Genomic DNA, 22,403 nt, shown 5'->3' with positions numbered 1-22,403 from the left:
TGTCCACTATATGAAAGTTGGGGATTTGACAGGGCAGGGAAAGAAAGGACAGGCGAGACTAGGCCATTGGGGCGGGGTAGAAGCTACCTAGAAATGGTCTGCCAAACAGCTGAAACCGAACTTTAATTTTGGTCAACATGTTGGATGTTACTTGGATCAGTCAGTTGCTGATATTAGTAAGTGGTGACCAAGGTAAGAAAGTAAAAGAAGTATGGGTTATTGTGTTAGTTGCGGCATAAGTCAACGGAAAAACGCGGGGTCAAGAGCGGAATCAGACGAAGCTGTTTAAACTGGAGTACCTGCATTTATAAAACGATGCAAAATGATTGGCCGGGCTATCTGTGTTAATAATACGGAACCAAACCTCCAACTGTCGGGGCGGGGATATCTTTATGAGCCGCTCCCCCGCGTTTAAACTGACCCGCATGCAACCGCCTACCTCTCTTTGTCTTTGACAACTAATCCTTACTTTGTTTTTATCTTATCCAACCTACCTACCTACTTAAAATCCTCTTCCTCTGGTTTCTCCGAACCCTTTCTGCAAGATTGTATATGAGCTCCAGATTTGTCCAGACTCTCACTCTATCCACTTCACGAACTCTACATCACCCTTTCATCCTCAGAAACATATCAAGACCCTTTGGTCAAACCACTACCGTCAAAATGTCCAACCGTGTGCACCGTATCACCATGTTCAAGCTTCCCAGCAAGGAAGACCAGGCTAAGCTGCTGGACCAGTACCACAAGCTCGACGCCTCTCAGCAAAAGGTGACTTCCTCCCGATCTTATCTCACGTGCAAGTGTATTCTAATCATTCTACAGGATGGAAAGCCTTATATCCTCTCCATGGTCGTTGGCGCAGCTGATGAGGACGCTCGATCTCAGGGATACACCTTTGTATCAAAGACTGAGTTTGCCAGCATGGATGATATGAAGTACTATGACAATGGTTGCCTGGCTCACCAGGATCTCAAGGACTTTGTCAAGGGTAACCTCAGCCCTGAGGGAGTCATGACTGTTTACTTCAAGCCTCAGGCTATTGGTGGTGCTGACCACTCTTCGAAATGATAGACGGAATGAAGTGGAACTAAATATGATTACTCGCAACTTGCAAACCTACCTTCCGTCCTACCTAGTTTCCAATCATCTTGTGACTGTTGGGTTCTGAAACCTCGCGAGTGCGGATTGATTGGGAAATACTTACTGCGCCACCCATTGTTCTTGTGGTATTCGCCAAGCTCATCTTGGAGGGCTCGGTTGATACCACATACCGTGCTTCAGTAAGAGGCAAGGAAAAATCGTATAACATGCATTACGTGGTAGAATCTTTCGAACTTCCCATCAGGATAACTGGACAAAATCGACAACAAAAGCCATAAGGGCAGTCAATCATCACGGCATACTTCCGAAAGGAATCATCCAGAGCCCTACTTTTACAACGATTTATTTGCTACGAAAGAAGCCCCATTGTCATTAAGTGCTATTGACACTGTTTGAAACGGCCACGTTCTTGGTCCCTTTGTCTAAGATGTTCCTTGTTAGTGCTAGGGATGGGTGGCGGTGTCCCAAGATCGCAGAACAATGTCATTGGTCTGATAGTCGATGAAGTCCTCCTCTAGTCATCATAGTGTTGTTTAATTTGGGTTATTACCAATTGCGATTTTTGTGGTCAACTGGATAAAACATGTAAGTTGGGTCAAGATTGCAAGAAGATACTTCTCGTAAGTTGAGCGTATATATTTCCAATGCATTATGTATTCTTTTTTTTTTGTAATCCATGGACATAATGACTAGTTCTTGAATGCCTACGTTTAGATGCTACCTAGCGAGCCTGATATACCACTATTCGCAAGGCAACTGTTCCGATAAAAAAAATATCCCTCATCCTTTTACATGAAGGCAATGCCATTGCCGAGGCAAACCTATCTGGGCACACATCAGGTCTTACCACACATCTTGCATTCTCCTCCTGCCAAATCTCGATACCCAGTCCAGCATACAGTCGTGCTAGTCACACGACATCCTGGCCAAACATCAGAACCACCAAACAGACCCCAACTCTCCTTATACAGTCGGCCTCTCTTTCAAAAGTGGCGCAGGTCAAAGAGGCAGTGAAACCCCAAAATGATAAAGAACTTCCAAGACAATGGTTTCAATTTCTCACAAACATTGACTCCTTGACCATCTCTTGTGTAAGGCCGTGGTCATTTGGCCTAAAAGGGATATGCAGAAAGACAGAGACTACCTGCACAACCACCCTGTCTCAAATCGGACTTGCGGCCTTGTCCATGAGGTCTCTCGGGCCTCCCAGGTCTCGTACTTTGCGATTGACCGGCTGGTTGAAGAACAACACACGTTAGTAGCACAATAGCATGGCAATAGTTATTTTGAAGCCAGTCGGTTTGGTCTTGCGATGTCCCACGAGATTGCAATATCGTCGTGGGACGAATGGATTTGATATGTCTGGCTCTTTAGGAATAGCCGAGACCTTCTTGGAAACGAAAGGACGTTTCGACTTGCCAATAACAGCCACGCTACAGTTCATATCATCAAGTACAGTGGTTAGCGATAGTTTGGTGCAGACATTCCCGGTTTGGCCATTACTGAGCCACTAAGAATATTTGAGCATTGTTTTATACCGTATCTCAAGAACTTTATCATGCTAAAACTTAAACTGATAAAAAAAAACAGAGCCTGTAGATATTCCATTCAGCCCTCGGCTGTCACAATATCCGAATACGCATATACCGCACAGTGCAGCCCAATACTTCAAGCCAACGCCAAATATGCCACCCAAAACGCCAATCCTGTGAAGATAAGCCGTGCTTGAATCCTTTCGTCGAGCATATAAAGGAAAGCGAAATAAAAACCATCAACCACCTCATGTCAGACAGAGCGACGGATGCTTGACACGTCAGTCATCTCCGTGGCAGACTCGCTACCTCGCCTGGAGGAGAAATCATCCTTGGGAAAGGCTGTCAATCTTTCCAGTGGCTCAGGATTCCGCTCTAGAGAGAATAGTGATATGATTACCATGACTGAGCAAACGAGCATCATTACTCGGATTTCTCCAGCGAATGCGCCAGCGTAGACATCCTCTACTAAGCCCTGTAAGTTTCCTGAAAGTTGCAGACTAGTCAGTGGCGATCTATGAAGACTATCGAGCTGCTCAGGTGTCAATTGACTCTTGAGGTACTCATTGACGTGAGAGTTGAAAATGACAGTGCAACTCGAAAGTCCGATGCAACCTCCCAGGACGCGGGCTTGTGCAACAGCACCCTGGGCAGAAGCGAGCTCACTCCGTTCGGCGGCAAGTATACTGGTCATTATAGTCGCCGCTGAGAAAGAAAGACCAACTCCGAGCCCAAAGATTGCTTGAAAGACGTATTGGGCTTTGGTGTGAGAGTCGGGCTCGGTCAACATGGACATGAGCCCAACCCCAAGAAGTTGAAGGCACGATGCGCCAACAAGCGTTAATGAAGTGTTATTCCGTCGACTCGATAGAGCACCTCCAAGGAATGAGCCAATGGCACAGGCTGCCAGCATGGGAAGGATATGGACACCTGCCATCAGCACCTCCTCACGACTGACAATTTGAAATCGTTCCGGAATGACAATAGAAAGCGAGATGTAAGGAAATCCTGTGAACAAAGTGACGCTGGACACGTTAGTCATCGATTGTAACGAGCTGCCGTCTTCGAACCTACAGTAGTCCAGCAGAATAAACTCGACGCAGCATCAGTCTAATGGGGAAGATGGGCTCGATGTTGCGCATTGGCTTAGTTTCCAAGTACACTTCCCACCACATGAATACAAAGCAGCTGAAAACCGACACAGATAAGGCTGAGATAATCTCTGGGCTTCCCCAGGCAAATGTCTCTGAGCCAGCCTGCTGAATAGCGAATACAAGGAATCCAGAGCTAGTGAGAAGAGTCGCGCTGCCGATAAAGTCTATGCTGACAAAGGCTCTCCATGAGAAGAAGTGAGCCACTTCTTCATCCGGCCAAAGATTCGTGATTGTGAGGATTGCGATTAGACCGAAAGGGATGCTTGAAAAGTCAGAATTGGCCCCTTAGGTAGCCATAATATATTATGCTTACTTCATATTGAATAGCCATCTCCAGTCTGAAAGCTGAGAGACTGCACCGCCGATGATAGGGCCGAGTACGAAAGCAACTGCAAGTGTAGCCCCAATCAAAGCTCCTATTAGACTGGGACTGTGGGAAGGTCCGACCTCAACTAGGCCGATCTGTGTTAAGCTGTACAATCCAGATGCTCCCATACCCTGGAAAGCCCGACACACAATCCTGAAAAGGGTCAGCTTGAGAGCAGAGCACAGAGTAGGACACATACAAGGCTGTCATACTTGTAGCTGATCCACAGCCCTGAGAGAAACCAACAAAAATGACCCATGATGCCACGAGCATGTTTCGCCGGCCATATATGTCACTCAGCTTGGACACACAAACGGCAAATCCTGTTGCATCTTGTTAGATATTGTCCTCCAGCCCGCGGTGTTGGGGAAACGTGCCCATATACGTTAGAAGATATGCTAGAACAATCCATGGGGCGTTGGTGAAGTCGTCCAGGTCGTGCGAGATAGTGACGAGTGATGTTGAAACGATTGAGGTGTCAAGGCTTGAGAAGAGAAGTCCCATAAGTAAACTAGAGTTTTGTTTTAGCACCATCTCTTAAGAGATCGCTAGCCACTTACGATATGACAAGAACCACTCGCCGAGGCCCAGTGACTGAGTGTTTTCGCAGTCCGATAACAGTTGTTGTTATCGGCGCGTCTTCTTCTGCCATGTTCTCCATCACTGCCATTTCACCCAAAGATGGGTTCGGATAGGAAAGCGACATGCGGTATCCATTGGACATTCTTGCTGCTGGTCCTAACCGTATTCGACGCAGAGCTTGAGGCCGGCCTGGGATTTGAGAGCGAGTTCAACCGTGGTTTTTTGTTGAAGCTAAAGAATTGGACAGTATGTCATAAGGAATTGATCTTGGTCTTCGAAAATACCTCTATGGTAAGTGAGGCTGGAGAGTAGTAACTGAAACTCCTAAGCGGAGGGTGCTATCGACAAGGCAGGTAATGAAGCAAGAGGCAAGAGGGGTTGAGATATATATTTCCCAGATAATCGACGCTCATCTATACCTCTTGAAGCAAGTCTTTAGTAATCCTTATATCTTGCTTGGTAGTCGTGAGATTGAAAAGAGTGTTTGTTTTTCATATCGGATCCAGGCTTTTAGTAAAAAGGCCAACGGCATGAGACGAGACACTACTAAGCTTCGGATTTGATGCGATACTCTTGAAACACCCTCATCTTGTTCGAATGTCTTGCCGGAGAAGGCGAAGGATCGAATAAATATTTGAGACATGGTCCTCAACCGTTACACGACTACAAGCGAAGAGGCCATTCAATTCTATCGCCAACCTCAGATCTCACTCAGGCTCAAGGAAGCCACCAGCGAGGAACTCAATCTCAGAGCAGATGAGATCTTCTCTGACAGTGATACGAGTCCAGGAGTAGTGACTATGACGGGTGCTGTACCACTCGGGGCACTCTTTAGGTAAGACAGAGTTGTCTATGACCAACAGACTGGTAGTACGGATGGGTAGAAGACTTTGGGCGCAGACTATCGTTTGTCAAAATGTAGTCTGAAGTTTGTAATATCGCAATCTGATGTCCACGTTGGACCAGGTGCATGGATTCTATGGAAGAAGTTGACACAAAGGAGAACGGATGATATTGTCAAACTGTCTTGTCCATAAAGAGATGGTTAGCGTCTTAACCGCCGTCTTCGCATCCAAGCGAAAACACCTCGGCAACACTGTGGAATACTGCATGTGTGTTGGTAGCACATGGTATGCTCACTTCTCGTGGCTGGGCCAGGGCCTGACCCAAACGACAGGTGCACTCGGCACTGGGTTTTGCCTTTCTGTGCTGTTGTGAGTTTCCAATATCGTTCCCAAATAAGAAGTTACTCCGTACAGGATGTTATGGTTTAGCAATCACTGGTGCAATCGTTGTGCTGTCCATTGCTCATGGTTGTGGGCTGCTTGGTCCAAGTTGACTTCTTTGCGCTTGCACAAGAACACTCGGGAAAGACTATTGTTGCGAGCATGGCTTAGTACCCAGCCTGGAACAAAAGACCAAGAGCAAGGAAACACTGCAATGGGATACAGAATCATCTTGGATCATGGGTAACTACGTGGTACGGTTGAATGTTTAGACAGATGAATGCACGGCGATAGCCAAACGACGCTCGTCTGGCGCTATCTTGTACGACCTTGTTCCGCCACATTTGCCAGGCAATCAGACGATCCAGGAACCAGATGGCTCTTGATGGAGAGAGATTCGTTCAAGACACTGTGTTCGGTTAATGATTCTTGGAAAGGTAACCCGTCCTGGAGTTGACGAGGGGGTGCACGTGATATTGCAAGGTTCACTATTAGGCTCGCTACTTGTTCATCCGCAACTCGATCTCTAATCAGTAATGGCGAGATACAAGAATCTCAACCTTCACCCCATCAGTTTGCTGTCCGCTTTAGCACGGGTCATTTCACGTCGTACAGACCCTGCTTCGGGAGGCTATCAACGGTTGTTCCGCTGTTGGTCCCCTCGTGCATGGCATTGCATTCTTCATTTAGCCGTTGCAACACGGCAATGCCTCCCGTCCCAGGAACATAACCAAGCATATACAAGGTGCTTCGCCGGGGTGTTTGGTACTTAGGTACTCACCTGTACCCGGTTCTCGTATATGCTGACCAATCTTGGCTCCTTCTAGCCATCACCTGCATATTCTTAACCTTATGCTATCTTTATCCTATCGCAGCGGCTCGTCCCGTGGGATCAGGAGGATTTGAATGGATGAAGATGAGGTCAGCCCCCAAATTCTAGCGTCCCTCAATATGGTTCGTGATAGGTCTCTTGATCGAGAAGAAGTCCACTTACCATCTTCTCGCCGTTGGCTATCGATTGTCGAATGCTCGTATCCGAGTGCGTTGCATGGTTCCGTCTGTTAGTCTGCAGTTCTGAGGCAGAATTCAACTCCAGACAAGGTTGACGTATCTACTTAGTCGCCCACATTGCATATCTGACTCGCAGTGTTGGCCTTGGCAAAAACCCACCTTGACATATGCAAGCTGATGCGATATGGACGAAACCTTGTGGGGTGTCAGCAAAGGGTTGCAATAGGAATTGTCTGATCTGAATTTGTCTCTGACCGGCAAACTTGATATGGACAATGCCCCGTTCTCATTTTTAGCTTCCGGGCTTTCAGTCTCTGATCAATGCGGGGAGGGTGCGTTTTTTGGGACAACGGGAGCCCCGAAGTTTCTAAAGGCAGTTTTTATTTTCACTCAAGTGCCGCTTATATGACAAAACGCCCGATGCAGCTATACGGCGGTGGTCCGTCCAAATCTCAAATTAGCGAGGGAGGAAATCCAGATGGGCAGTTGAACGTATTCGACTTCTAGTCATATACCGTGGGCTAAAGGAGTTAATTTTGGGGGCTATAGATCGTCAAAGGAACAATCCATCACTATTCTCTTTGAGCAGTTGGTGGGATGTTGCAGCTAAGCCTGCGTCTGAAATGAGGCACGTTGCCGTGAGAAATGAAGTTTGGCAATCTAATCTACCTGACCGCTGGGACAGTCTCAAAGGGTTTTTGCCTCTGTCTAAACTCGTCCCTGACTCTCGTTGTCCGTGTGGTGAAGCTATACGCAATACACTCTGATGTATCTACCAACACAGACTAAATAGACATAAGCTTGGCCTTGGATTGCATGGCCTTCAACTATCTTCCTGTACTTTCCCTGTCTCTGCATGGTATCATCTTAGTCATACTCCGTGCCGTCGGCCAAACTTGGAGTTATCACGCCGACCGCGGGATGGACAGTTGTTGGTAGTGGCAGTGTTGTGACGGCACGGCATCAATCTTGTCAGATCATTCTAATTAAAGATTGACTTGGCTGTTGAAGTCTTTACCTTCTTTACCTGGTCCTACTCTCGAAACGAAAACATCTGAGAAAGACGTTAATAAAAGCAGGGCACTGCACGATATCCTGGCCCCTTTCTCTCATCTCAACACTGAGAGAGGGGATGAACGACCTCCATGCTCGTCATACGATAATTCTTTTGATTCTGACACCTGTGCTTCACGTTTGTCCTCTACTGAACGAAAGGCAGAGGTGTAAACCTGAACCTGGCTTCGCGACTACCTGCCAGTGCCGGCTGATCGAACCACCGACTGTCACTTTGCTGTCAGAGCTATCAGAATATTTCCAAGTTTTGGCACTGACACAGCACTGCCAGAATATCTACTGCTACCGGAAGATTTTGAACGAGTTACTCTTGCCTATATTCCGTCAATTCTCCCGCTCCCCTTCTCTCCAACCTCAACACCTCTCTTGGTAGTCACGGTTTATCTTGACCTTTTCATAACCATTTGCCGAGACAAATATCATTCAGGAAGAATATAGAGCAAAATATTGCACTTCAGTTGCTAGAATTTCTTGGGTCTGGTTTTGACACCATGGAAGATGACATCGCTGTCGTGGGCATCGGCCTGCGATTCCCTGGTGAAGCATCGTCTCCCGAGGAACTGTGGAAAGTCTTGGAACGGGGAGAATCTCAGTGGAGTGAATTCCCTAAAGATCGCCTAAATATTGACGGCTATTACCATCCCGGCGGCGACCGTCAAGGAAGTGTATGTCGAGAAGCCCTACGGTGCTTTCCAAGAGGAAGAACATTGCTAACCCTGCACCTTCTCTAGATATCCTTCCGTGGCGCCCACTTCATCAAGGGTAACTTCGCCGCTTTCGACGCCTCTGTATGTTTTAACCTTGAATCGTTCTTGGATATCGAGGATTTCTTTGCTAATTTTGGTGCTCTTCTCAGTTCTTCTCTGTTGCGGCGGAAGATGCCAAAGCTATCGACCCTCAGCAAAGAATCCTACTTGAAGCCTCATATGAGGCACTTGAGAATGGTGAGTCTCTTCATAGGCTTGAGTGTAGCAATAATAACTCAAACTTTCAGCCGGTATCCGCAAAGAGGATGTTGACGGCAGCGATGCTGCAGTCTACGTCGGTTCTTTCGTCAAAGGTAGTATACATCATCTACCTCGCACAGACACTTGCTAATGTCGAGCAGACTATGAACAGGTATGCCTCCGAGATCCAGATTGGCAGCCTCAATATGCTGCTACTGGAAACGGTATTGCCATTATGGCCAACCGTATCTCGTACTTTTTCAATTTGCATGGGCCTAGCATGACAATTGATACTGGCTGCAGTGGCAGTCTTGTGTCTGTACATCTCGCTGCGCAAAGTCTCCGAACAAAAGAAACATCACTGGTAAGACTTTATCCCATTCATTATTCTTGCCACGCTCTAACAGCTGTTCAGGCAATTGCCGCAGGTGCAGGGATGATTCTTACTCCGAACACCATGATGCCAATGACCGCTCTCAACTTCTTGAGCCCTGACGGCAAGTGTTTTACTTTCGATTCCAGGGCCAACGGATACGGAAGAGGCGAAGGTATCGGTGTTGTAGTCATGAAGCGTTTGTCTGATGCTCTCCGCGATAACGACACTATTCGTGCAGTCATTCGAGCCACAAAGGTCAATCAAGATGGCCATACAACTGGTGAGTAGATCAAAGTCTCGTCCGTCCTATCAGCCTACTAATAACTTCGAAAGGAATTACCCTACCAAGTAAGGAAGCACAAGTCGCAAACATCAATTCCGTCTACGAATCTGCAGGTCTTGACTTCAGTCAAACTGCTTACGTCGAGTGCCACGGCACTGGCACCAAAGCCGGAGACTGGCGAGAGCTTAAAGCAATATCTGAATCACTCGGCTCTGTTCGAGGCCTTGACAACCCCATCGTTGTTGGATCGCTCAAACCCAACATCGGCCATCTAGAAGGTGCTGCCGGTGTGGCTGGACTCATCAAAGGCGTTCTTACTTTAGAACATGCCAAAATTCCACCCAACATCAACTTTGAGAGAGCCAATCCTGATATCGATTTCAAGAACTGGAAAGTCAAGGTATGGATACAAAACATCATCATAGATATCCTTACTCACCTCCATTTTCAGGTACCGACTAAAATCCTCGACTGGCCTCTTCCCGGTCTGCGTCGTGTCAGTGTCAACTGCTTCGGTTTCGGTGGCACAAACGCCCATGTCATCATGGATGAAGCTCCTCGATACCTGTCGGCTCGTGGACTGAAGGGTAATCACAACTCTTTCGAGCCTTTGAGCTCTACTCTACCAACGCCCCATTGCGATATAGGCCCCGAGACGCAACTTTTTCTCTATTCAGCGCATGAGAGGTCAGGTGTCCAGCGTGTCATAGAATCTCACTTGCCTTACTTGAAGTCGAAATCAGGGGAAGATGACTCTTTTCTTCGGGACTACGCTTACACCCTTGGTTGTCGCCGATCCAGCCTGGAGTGGAAACACGCTGTCGTGGCTAAGTCTCTACAAGATCTCATTAGCAAGCTTCAGAGCATCAATGATTCTCACTTCAAGCGGACTTCCAGAAACAAACAGCCGAAAGTCTGCTTTCTTTTTTCTGGCCAAGGCGCGCAATATGCGCAAATGGGTAAAGAACTCATGGGTTTTGAGACTTTCCGCACTGCCTTGGAATCTGCTTCTCGTTATATGAAAGACGCTCTCGGAAGTCAATTTGACCTACTCGAGGAGATACTTCAAGACCAATCTCGGACTCGCATATCTGACGCTAGAATCGCCCAACCTGCCACCACTGCTGTTCAGATGGCCTTGGTAGATCTATTGAATTCGTTCAATATCACACCCGACTACGTTGTCGGACACTCCTCTGGTGAAATCGCAGCAGCCTACGCGTCAGGCGCCCTTACGAAAGAGTCGGCTTGGGAGGTTGCATACTACCGTGGCGTGGCTGCCTCTTCTCTTGCTTTCAAACGACCCCCGCTCCAGGGTTCCATGATGGCAGTTGGACTATCGATCGTTGATATTAAGGGGAGCTTCGACGATAAGCAGTACCCGTGTCAAGTGGCTTGTATTAACAGTCCTCGATCTGTGACACTATCGGGGAGAAAGGAGAACATCCAGGGCGCATACAAAGAACTCACTGCAAAGGGCATCTTCTGTCGCATCCTTCCAGTCCAGGTTGCTTATCATTCCCAAGACATGCTATTGGTTGAGAATGAGTACAAGTCTGCCCTGGGACTTGTGAAGCCACGAGAACATCGCAAGTCTACTACTATGCTCTCGACAGTCAGTGGGGAGTATATTGATGGAAGAAAATTAGACAAGATATACTGGGCATCAAATCTTACCCAGCCAGTATTATTCATGTCTGCCATCAACCATCTGCTTAGCATGTCTCATGAAGACTCCGCCGACATCTTTGTTGAGTTGAGTCCTACATCGACATTGCGGTCCCCAGTCTTCGATATCATTAATCTGACCAAGAACAACAACCCACCGACATTCCATTCAGCCCTCAGCCATAAAAATCGTGATCCAACCGTTCTCATGGAGACTTTGGGCGGCCTTTGGGCGAGCGGCTATAAACTCGACATGGACAAGATCATTTCTCAAGGTTCCTGCGAAGTTTCCTCGAAGTGTTTGGCCGATGTTCCTCCCTACCCATGGAATCACGCAAAATCCTACTGGCACGAATCTCATCTTGGTGAAGCGAATCGATTCAGAGAGTTTCCCCGACAAGACCTCATCGGTGCTCCCACGGCCGACGCCATCTCCTTTGAACCCCGTTGGCGTGGGTTCCTCCGCATTTCAGAAAACCCGTGGATTCAGGATCATCAAGTGCAAAAGACGATCATCTACCCAGCAGCCGGAATGGTCACCATGGCCCTACAAGGTGCAAGCCAACTGACTAAGGAGACAGAAAACCTCCTTGGGTTTGAGATCACCAATATGCGAATTGAAAAGGCAATGATTGTGCCGAACACTACGCATGGACTGGAAATGGCCATGAATTTCAAACGTCTCTCAACCTCTAGTGACCAAAACCAGGATCCCAATTTTGAGTTTTGTATCTACTCTAAGCAGCTCAACTCCCCTTGGGAACAGAATGCATCTGGTAGTATCGAGGTAAGGTACAAGCGTCGACACTGGAGAGCCGCCTTTCATCAGCACCACAAGAAGTTTGAGTCGCTCAAGACTACATGCAAGGAGCCGGTCGTTCCCAGGCAGCTTTATGAGCTCCTTGATATTGTTGGCATGAACTACGGCCCGACCTTTCAAAACCTCACACAAATACTGAAGGGAACTGGAGCATGCCTCGCCAAAGTTCGCATCCCTGACACCCGGTCAAAGATGCCCGCCAAGTTTGAGTATGAACATCTCATTCACCCCGCGACCTTGGATTCAATGTTTCAAACACCCTTCGCTGTTTCGTCTGAACCTATGGTACCGACCTTCATAAAGAGCATATTTGTCTCAGCAGCCATCTCTCGCGACCTTGGCAAGCACTTCAAGGGTTACTCTACTGCTACTCGAACGGGTGTCCGTGATGCAAACGCAGACATTGCCATGACACAGTCATGTTGGGACCAGCCTTCAGTAGTCATCAGCGGGCTCCACTTCACTAGTATCGCCAATTCATCTCAAGCTGTAGGGGGCTTCCTTCCAAACAACCGCACTTTATGCACTCAAATCTCGTGGAAACAAGACATCACGTGTGCACGAGCTCCAACTGTCGAGGTTCTAGTCACAACTCTTGCCCACAAGTTTCCAGGTCTGTCTATTCTTCAGGTTGGCGGTAGTACACACACTACCCTGAAGATACTATGTGCATTTGCTTGTCCTCGGGAGAGAACGCCTTGGTTCTCACGATACACGCTAGGTCACACTGCCGGTAACAAGCCTTTACAAAAGCCGTCTCTGGTTGAGGGAACACACTACGAACATTTTGTCGAAAACCGAGCTGTTGATGGCTCCGAACCTCTGCCTAACTACGACCTGATCATTGTCTGTGATCAAGGTGATGTCGATATCGCCAGCCTCCTGAAACACGTAAAACGACCTGGGTTTCTACTGGAAAGCCTGCGACCTGGCAATTTCGATTCTCCTGATAAAGAAATAATTAGCCACAGCTACCATGATGACACTGGCAAAATCATAAACATGGAGTTCGGCGTTCATCACCAAGACCCGGTCCACGATTGGCTTTCTGTGCCTGGTGTGGTTGTCCTACTACCCAACGAATATCCTTCTGAGGCACGATCTTTCGCCGGGAAGCTGATTGTAGAGTGTTACACCACTTTGCAAATCCAGATTATGCATTTGACTGAAATGACGAGTCAGCCGGACAAGCTCAAGGGCAAGATTGTCATCTCGCTTCTCGATTTTGCGACCAACAACACAGGTGCTTATGTCTACAATTGGACTGAGGCAGAGTTCAAAGCTTTTCACACTATGCATAAGCTGGCCAAAAGCATCTTTTGGATCTCGCGAGGTGCCCACATGGAACCTATGAACCCTAAGGGCGCTCCCATCATTGCCCTTGCGCGCACCCTCAACTCAGAAGATCCTCTGAAGATGTTTGTGACATTCGACTTGAGCATAAACACGTCATTGGACTCTCTTTCGACCATCAAGTCTGTCAATAGGGTCTTTTTGCAAAGTTTTGTATGGGCTGCTGGTTCCGGTCCTCGCGAGTTGGAGTTCGCTGAGAAGAATGGAGAGGTCTTTGTGCCTCGCCTTGTTCCCATTGAGCCACTCAATAACATTGTCGAGAAAGGCGTAACGCACGATGTTGCTCTGGTATCATTCCACGGGTACCCGCAGAATTTAAAGCTTCAAGTTGTTCAGCCCGGTCTGATTGAGAACAGCCTGGTTTTTTCTGCTGTAACTCAATTCGCTCCCCTACCTGGCGAGGTCGAGATCATCTTTGAAAATGCACCTCTCAATTTTCTTGACTTGGAGACTGTCATGGGAAGGAGCGTGGACTCTGAATTTGGTACCGAGATTCGCGGCAGTGTTAGACGCATTGGGCGTAATGTCTCTGGGCTTATGACTGGTGATCGTGTCAGCGGCCTTGTTGCTGGTGGCTCTATTCGGAGCAATGCCAATATTGACAGCCGGTTTGTCGCAAAGTGGTCTTCTGACCTCCCTTTCAGCCATTGCGTTAGTGCATACCATTGTCTTGTCAACGTTGGAAGACTTGGGCGTGGAAAAGCAGTACTCATCCATGCTGGAGCCAGCACTTTTGGTCTTGCAGCGCTCGGCTTAGCTTCTCGATTGTCTGCCGACGTATTTGTGACCGTCATGGGGCAGGATACTGGTAGCCAACGCGAGTTACTTCTTGGTGTTGGTATGAAGAGCACTCGTATTCTTAATGCAGATACCGATAATTTTTCTGTAATTCTTCGCGATCGTTTGGAAAAAGGTGTTGATCTTGTATACAACCCTACTCAGAAGCATCTTGAGACCAACCTCAAGTGTGTGCGCCATGGTAAGTTTTCGTACATCTCAATTCCTTCAACTTCTAACAGTTCACAGGTGGTACTATTGTACAATTCGCCAGCAAAGCCCCGTATCCTCCGTCCACTCAACTTGGATCCGCAACTGTTTCGATCGTCAACTTCGACTTGGCCACGCTGATGAAGCACGATGCCGACTACGTGGCAGAGCTTATTGAGAGTGTTGCCGAACAAGAAGAGTACCTGGGGGAAAAGCTGGCTATGAAAGGCCCTCTTACCCAAACTATAGAGCTCTCCAACATCACCGAGGCGTTCAAAATCATTGAAAAGAGTCCATTTTTTGGGCTTGTATCTGTCACTGCGACTCCTCACGCGAACCCTGTTGTCGAGTTACAAACTAAGAATCGGACCAAGTCACTCCACCAGGCTCTGTCTCGTACTCACACTTACGTTTTTGCTGGTGGTCTCGGTGGTCTTGGCCGCAGTATCTGCGACCTGATCGTCAGGAACGGTGTTCGGAACGTTGCTTTTATATCACGATCTGGTGCATCGTCCAAGTCTGCTCAGACCTTCCTAGAAGCCCTCGAGAAAATGGGCGTCAACGCACGGGTTTTTAAGATCGATATTTGCAACATTGACGGTCTTACCAAGGTAATCAAAGAGCAAATATGTGAAGAAATGCCACCCATCAAAGGTGTTTTCCAATGTGCCGCCGTCATCAAAGACTCGATCTTTGCAAACATGTCATACTCTGACTGGATGGAGGCAGTCAAGCCAAAGACCATTGGTTCGGATAATCTTGTGCAGGTTGTTTCAGACAATTCTCATGATCCGTTTTTCATCTTCCTCGCCAGCTCTGCTGGGATTATCGGCAATCGTGGCCAGGCAAACTACGCAGCTGGCAACTGCTTCGAAGATGCCCTTGCACAGAAATACTGTCTCCAAGGCAAGCATGCGACTTCCATAGATCTTGGACCTGTGCTCGGTGCTGGTATGCTTGCTGACGACACCGAGATCCTTGACATCCTAAGAGCCAGTGGGTTCTATGGTATCCGACATGAAGACTTCCTCGCCATGATCGTGTGTGCCATCACTGGAGAGATTACTCCTTATACCTGCATGCCCAACCGAATCATAATGGGTATAGGTTCCGGTGGGCTGATCCGGCAAAACCAGCCGGCTGATCCGTACTGGTCTCGCACTGCTCTTTATGGTTACCTCAATTTGGTTGACATGCCGGCACCTGATCTGGCTGTTGTCGACGGCACCAGCAAATTCGATTTGAAATCTCTCCTGGCATGCTGTACTACCATGGATGCAGCTGCCGAGATCATCACGACGGGCCTTTCGCATATGCTTGCTAAAGCTATGAACATGCTACCTGAGGAGATTGACACTGGTAAACCGCCCCATGTCTACGGAGTCGACTCTTTGGTCGCTGTCGGGGTTCGAAACTGGGTTGTCACCAACTGTAGTGTTGAAGTATCCGTATTCGAAGTTTTGAGCGACAAGACTGTTGTAGAGTTGGCTATGGAGATCGCCGCCAGAGGGGGTTTTGGAGTAGAGGGCAATTGAGAAATGTTGCGCAATTGGTGTATAACAGACGAAGGAAGGCGAGTTAAACAGATGTCTCTATAGATATATGGCGGGTACACGGCTTGAGAATTTGGAACAGATAAAAGCTTTGGAACTGTAAAGAATAATAAAACATGTGTTGATTGTTTTTGTTTGGAGATTAGAGTCAGCATACCTGACTTTATTTTATTGGAATAGCAACAACGCGAATGGATAAATCCCGTGACATGCATCTTTCTATCATTAAAGTTATTTATCAGGTAACATTTAACGTCAGGGGAAGAATATGCATAGGCGTTGTTCGCTTAAGGTTTCTAAAGTTTGTTCTACGCAGCTATGAAGTTAACCTTGTTCAGCTAAAACTTAATCTCATGTCAAAACGTTGTGATGACATGAGACAAAAAATAATTGCTGCCAAACAATAAAAGAAGTTGTTACATTGCGTAATCTGGGAATCGAACCCAGGGCTCCCCGATGTCGCTTGAATGGCAACGGAGAATTTTACCACTAAACCAATTACGCTTGTTAAAGAAAGGGCTGTAAAGAATGAATATGTACACTAAGCCAAACGCTACCCTAGACCACGCACGATTTAACACAGGTGTCAAAAGCTAGAAAACAACATGATTCCGGATTTCATTCATACGCTGACGTACATGATTTGCTTTATTTTCGTTACTGTATTGATGGCTTTCAGGTATATCTCCTTGCTGCGGTCTCATGGAGACGGTGCACGGCTCGATCTTTCCCGGTTTTGTTTGTCCTAAGCGAAACTCCAAGGACTTTCCCATTCTTCTATCCACGACGGACACGCTTTCTAGAGGTAGCAACTTTCGTAAGCTGGTCTGGTATGCTATAGGAGCTTCCAGTGTCCCCTTCATGGCCCTGACTGACCTCACGACCCATGTCCACATCATTGCTCCCATCGTCCATATGCTTACCAGGTCCAGGACAGGGCTGAACCCCGACTATGGCGTTGAGTCTGTCGATCTGTTTCTGTTGGGCTTCGCTCATCGCTTGGAGCTTCTGTATCATTAAGGACTGCGATAGGATTGTCTGTTCATGTTGTCGAATCAACTGTTCATGTTGTCGAATCATGGGACCCCATATGAAAACCTCATCTCCCAGCTGCGACAGAAAGGGACGCACGATACTCCCGCTGTTATCCGAAGAGTTCTTGAATGTCAAGTCCCCATCGATGGGTTCCCCATAGCGCATTACCACGGCTTTTCGAATGCCATCTGCGTGCTCCCTCAGCGTGTCCCACCCATATATACCGACGAGAATGAACCATCTTTCGTAGGTGACACTGATCCAATTGGCTTCTCCAACCTCTTCGTCATACATATGGATGCTGAGTTGGTGCTTGAGTGGTTGGAATATCGACTGCGCATTATGCTGAAATTGGCCGCCCGTGAGCAGATGGAGAAGCCTGGATCGAACGCGAGGAGGCATACTCGATTGGTGCTGGTTGAACAAAGTGCATAGTCGAACTGCGCTATGGCGATCGGACTCTTCTTGGGGCCCCAGCTGTAGGTTTTCGATCTTCAAATAAAGGGGCTGCTTCTCTTCTCCACATACGCTGACTTGTCGATTTCCTAGTACCTGGATACACGACTATGTTAATTCCTCTTCAACTTTTCCTTGCTAGCACTAACGTATGGAAACTCTGTTTGTTCGACATCGTCTTTCTGTTGAGCTTGAGTCTCACCGGAATCTTGCATGCCATGCTCTGCTTTGGGTCGAGTACTGTCGGAGGTAATGTTTTGGCAATCTTGTTGGGGGGCTGGAGGCCAGGATGGTATACGGCCCTGCAGCATATCGCTGTACCACTCTAATAAAAAATTGAGTTAGACTCGTGCGAATATTTGGGTTAGTTTAAGGGGTTTTACGCATAGCCTGTCGATGTCGCTTGCTATCTAGCTCTTCAAACAAGGGACTGTCATCAGGGGCAACCTTGCAACCATGGTCAACTCGATAGTGGTCTCTAAGCTCGAGACTGTCGTAGCGATTGGCCTGTAGCGATTAAGTCTCTGTCCCAAAAGCAAAGTGAATGAATTATCTTCTTACATTCTTGCAGAGAATTCCAGTGACGGGATGTCGCCATCGACAGTATCTTTCGCCAGGAACGAGATGGATACGTCCGCCCTGGTTTGGTCAGCTCTGCAGAAAAGTATGAGACGAAGGAAGTGATGACAGACCTCGCCATAGTCAAGCGGTGGTAGGTTATCGCCGGGACGGGGTTCTGAGTAGTATCTCTGGTACACCTGAGGCTGTCCGACCTTTGCGTAAGGTTGTGCCATTTGTTCTTAATCCTTCCGGAGGCTTTACGGAGAAGGAAATGTGCTGAGGTGAGCAAATTGCGCGGTGACCGGCTTGAAGCCACGCTAGAAGGAGATGATAAGACAGAAGGAAGGTGGAGTGTAGGTGCGAGCCGTTTGTGAGAAGAAAAAAAAAACGTGGGAGACCTGCTGCCTTGAGGGAGAACCCCTCGAAATCTGCCTGCCTACTCAGACTTGAACTCCTGCACTGCCAAAAAGTGAACTATCCCTCACCTTCTATTCAGCAGTCTTACCCAAAAGAGTGATACTTTTTATAACTGCGTTATCGAACCGTTATTATTTCTACCTTTTTTATCGTCGGGCAATATATTCCGTAGCCATCTTCTCACCACGCAGGAAACCCTTCTTCTCTCATAATAGCCACCACCACTCGTACACTGGGTTAATCTCTACTGGTAAGTATACACCGATATCTCTAATCTTTAATCTTTAATCTCCTCTAATGGCCCAATAGATCTGATATCGTATCAGAGCATCGCCAATCATGTCAACTCCTGAGCTCAATGAAGCACTCATCGACGCGATTAATCCATCTGTTCTAAACGATGTAGCCAAAACAGACAAACTCATTGCATCATCAGAGACCATCAACCTTTCATTGGAGAAACAGTATCGCGAAATCAAGGAACAAAGACGCTTGCTCAAGGAAACCCATCACAAAATCGCAGAAAACAATCGCAGGCTGAAAGAGAACAACCGCAGCCTCATGGAAATCAACTGCAGACTCATGAAAATCAGTCGCAGGCTCATGAAAAACAATCGCAGACTCATGGAACGCAACCATAAACTCAGTGAGGAAAATGCATGCCTGAGACGTACACTCCGTCGATTCAAAAATGCGACGTGTGCAACACTGCCCAGAGAACGACAGGAATACGAGGTTCGAAAGGTAATCCGCATGCATCTGATGATGGACAAACTCAACAAACCCCTTTGCAAGAATCATTATCAACTCTAATCACAAGATGGAAACTGAGTGGTAGGTACCGAGTTTGAGCCCTTGTATCTTGTTTTCTCAGATAGAGAGACACTGCTGACTAAATACTTCCAGGTCATTTATGTGCGGGAGAGGATGATTTGGCCGACCAGGAGGACCAAGGGAGTAGCGTATTGCCCGCTAGGAAGATGCAGGGACATCAGCAGATAGCCCAGGCGTTGTGATCGTCCACCACCTACAAAGTTAGGTATTTGAGGGAACATCATGTTGAGCGGATGGGAACGCATATGTGGTCTGGCATTAGTTGTAACCGGCACAAATGAGAGCTTCATTTCAATTCATGTCCTGCATTGCTGCATAGCAGTGCATCTACTGTATCTATGCGAGTGATCAATGATGGTTTGCACCTTTTTGGCCTCTCCGCCTGCCAACACTCCCTCCATATCCTTGCAGATCCCAAACGAGTGAATTTGATTGCCGTAAAATCCATTATCTATGATGACCAAGACTTCAATGGTATGTGCTTGTTGGTTTTATATGTTATCACAGTACATGTCTACTGGGTACCGGGGAAAATGGCCTCCTAAGTCTTAGGGTATAAAAATAAATAGTCTAAGAACTATTGTCTAAGGGACATAAAGTGATTTATTAATTTCGTCCCTTATGCATCCAGCGGTCAATTTTCCTAATACCCTGAGACATGTACGAGTAGTGTTGGTCGTTGTAGCTTTATGCAGTGCTCACAAAACTCCGGTGGGGAAGATGGAGATGCATGTAGGTATGATGTTACTGTAGATGCTCATTGGATCATCAGTAATACCCGACTGGAGGATTTGCATTACTCCGGCGGGGAAAGTGACGGCCTCAAAGATGGGGGTTCACTCGTTTGGGTATTTATTCTAGACTACATAGCATGAGCCTTTTGGTGCAGGCACGGCAATTGAGTGTATCCGACTCACAACATCGCAACTAGCAGACGCCTTCATTCCGCGAGAGCTACTACCATGTTCTTTGACGACAAAACCCGCCTCCGCTACAAGTACGATGCGGAGGATCTTTGGATTGAACCATGGGGCCCCAATGCATTTCGTGTGAGAGCCACCAAGTCCGCAAAGATACCATCGCAGGACTGGGCTCTTCAACAGCTCGAAGAAATAACACCCCAGATATCAATTTCTGAGGACTCTGCAACCATCACCAATGGAAACATCAAAGCCCGAATCTCTCGGCTCGGTAAACTGATCATTGAGACCACAGATGGAAAATTGCTGCTCGAAGAGTACTGTCGTAATAGACGGGACCTCATCGATCCAAAGTGCAGTGCTCTTGAAGTTGAAGCACGCGAGTTCAAGGGTATCCTTGGAACTGAGAACTACCAGTTAACCATGCGGCTCGAGAGTGTTAGTCCCGATGAAAAGATATTCGGGATGGGTCAGTATCAACAGCCATGGCTTGATTTGAAGGGTATGGACCTCGAGCTCGCCCATCGCAATTCTCAAGCAAGCGTCCCATTTGCCGTGTCGTCACTCGGATACGGACTATTATGGAATAACCCAGCAATTGGTAGAGCCGTCTTCGGAAAGAACATCATGTCATTCGAAGCATTCTCGACCCAGGTCCTCGACTACTGGATTGTCGCAGGAGACTCGCCAGCCCAAATCGTGGAAGCTTATGCAGACGCTACTGGAAAAGTACCCCTTATGCCTGAATATGGGCTTGGCTTTTGGCAATGCAAACTGCGATACCAGACGCAGGAGGAGCTTTTGGAGGTAGCCAGGGAGTACAAGAGGCGAGAGGTTCCAATTGACCTGATCGTTGTCGATTTCTTCCACTGGCCTAAGCAGGGTGAATGGAAATTTGACCTCGAATACTGGCCCGACCCTGGTAAGTACCCTTGTCTCGTAAACCGAAACAGTACTGACAAGCCATAGATGCTATGATGAAGGAACTCAAAGATCTTGGGATCGAGCTCATGGTTTCTATCTGGCCAACTGTTGATAAGGTCTCAGAAAACTATGAGTATATGTTGGAACATGGTTACTTGATCCGTACCGATCGAGGCGTTCGTATTGGGCTCGATTTCCAAGGCCAAACCGTCCACATCGATACCACAAATCCAGATGCCAGGAAGTACTTGTGGGAAACTGTCAAGAAGAACTACTATTCCAAGGGCATCAAAACATTCTGGCTAGATGAAGCAGAGCCGGAATATGCAGCATACGACTTTGAAAATTATCGATATTTCCAAGGCTCAAACAGTTCCATCGGAAATATTTATCCTGTGGAATACGCTCGAGCATTCTATGAGGGTCAGGAAGCAGAAGGACAAAAGAACATCGTCAACCTCCTCCGCTGTGCTTGGGCCGGTAGCCAAAAGTATGGCGCCCTTGTATGGAGCGGTGATATTGCGTCGTCGTGGGGTAGCTTCCACAATCAGATATGCGCTGGACTCAACATGGGACTGTCTGGACTACCCTGGTGGACGACAGATATTGGAGGTTTTCACGGAGGCGACCCTAACGATGAAAGCTTTCGGGAGCTCTTTGTGCGATGGTTTCAGTGGGGTACGTTCTGCCCAGTCATGCGACTACATGGCGATCGTGAACCTCGCCAGCCACAGCATGGAACAACGGGCGGAGCGACTTGCTGCAGTGGCGCCCCCAACGAGGTTTGGTCCTATGGCCCAAAGGTCTATGACATCTGTGTGAAGTACATCAAGATGAGAGAGGAACTTCGGCCATATACACGGAAGCTTATGAAGGAAGCACACGAGAAGGGCACACCAGTTATGAGGCCTCTGTTCTACGAGTTCCCGGGCGATAAAGAATGCTGGAGCATCTCGACCCAGTACTTGTACGGCGATAAGTACCTCGTATGCCCCATCCTCAAACCAGGCCAGACAGACGTTGAGGTGTATCTTCCCCAGCTTCCTCAAGGTAAGAAGTGGTCTTCATTCGATGGTCAATCGTCTTATGATTCGGGAAAAAATGTGGTAGTGGACAGTCCTTTGTCACAGATGCCGGTTTTCGTAAGAGAATAATGACGTTTCCCAGGTGCTCGAGATCGGGGACCTAGCATGCCAGGCATGCACGTCAGAGGGATAATAAA

At 47.6% G+C, this 22,403-nt stretch overlaps 5 protein-coding genes across 5 annotated transcripts; 3 read left to right on the top strand and 2 right to left on the bottom strand.

Moving 5' to 3' along the window:
- Positions 1 to 663: 663 nt before the first annotated feature.
- On the top strand, positions 664 to 1,068 carry FSST1_009133 (Dabb family protein; the record flags this gene model as incomplete). The annotated part of the gene is made up of 2 exons (XM_083226079.1): positions 664 to 768; positions 823 to 1,068. The coding sequence occupies 2 exons, from the start codon at positions 664 to 666 to the stop codon at positions 1,066 to 1,068; spliced, it is 351 nt and encodes a 116-aa protein (XP_083085094.1).
- A 1,818-nt stretch (positions 1,069 to 2,886) lies between these two features.
- On the bottom strand, positions 2,887 to 4,878 carry FSST1_009132 (major facilitator superfamily domain-containing protein; the record flags this gene model as incomplete). Its single annotated transcript, XM_083226078.1, has 6 exons — positions 2,887 to 3,658; positions 3,708 to 4,049; positions 4,101 to 4,307; positions 4,354 to 4,477; positions 4,532 to 4,665; positions 4,715 to 4,878. The coding sequence occupies 6 exons, from the start codon at positions 4,876 to 4,878 to the stop codon at positions 2,887 to 2,889; spliced, it is 1,743 nt and encodes a 580-aa protein (XP_083085093.1).
- A 3,660-nt stretch (positions 4,879 to 8,538) lies between these two features.
- FSST1_009131 (uncharacterized protein) lies at positions 8,539 to 16,016 on the top strand (the record flags this gene model as incomplete). Its single annotated transcript, XM_083226077.1, has 9 exons — positions 8,539 to 8,712; positions 8,779 to 8,835; positions 8,904 to 8,991; positions 9,042 to 9,107; positions 9,156 to 9,358; positions 9,410 to 9,650; positions 9,704 to 10,053; positions 10,105 to 14,473; positions 14,521 to 16,016. The coding sequence occupies 9 exons, from the start codon at positions 8,539 to 8,541 to the stop codon at positions 16,014 to 16,016; spliced, it is 7,044 nt and encodes a 2,347-aa protein (XP_083085092.1).
- Positions 16,017 to 16,811: 795 nt separating this feature from the next.
- On the bottom strand, positions 16,812 to 18,319 carry FSST1_009130 (uncharacterized protein; the record flags this gene model as incomplete). Its single annotated transcript, XM_083226076.1, has 5 exons — positions 16,812 to 17,621; positions 17,675 to 17,850; positions 17,909 to 18,032; positions 18,087 to 18,164; positions 18,218 to 18,319. 5 exons carry the CDS (start codon positions 18,317 to 18,319, stop codon positions 16,812 to 16,814), a joined length of 1,290 nt encoding a protein of 429 aa, XP_083085091.1.
- Positions 18,320 to 20,299: 1,980 nt separating this feature from the next.
- FSST1_009129 (glycosyl hydrolases family 31-domain-containing protein) lies at positions 20,300 to 22,335 on the top strand (the record flags this gene model as incomplete). The annotated part of the gene is made up of 2 exons (XM_083226075.1): positions 20,300 to 21,179; positions 21,227 to 22,335. 2 exons carry the CDS (start codon positions 20,300 to 20,302, stop codon positions 22,333 to 22,335), a joined length of 1,989 nt encoding a protein of 662 aa, XP_083085090.1.
- Between the last annotated feature and the right edge of the window lie 68 nt (positions 22,336 to 22,403).

This window comes from Fusarium sambucinum, chromosome II (assembly GCF_050947815.1).
Source record: "Fusarium sambucinum isolate potato_lamoka chromosome II, whole genome shotgun sequence".
NCBI lineage: Eukaryota > Fungi > Ascomycota > Sordariomycetes > Hypocreales > Nectriaceae > Fusarium > Fusarium sambucinum.
The sequence above is the reverse complement of the archived record's forward strand: the minus strand, read 5'-3'. Positions and strand labels throughout refer to the sequence as shown.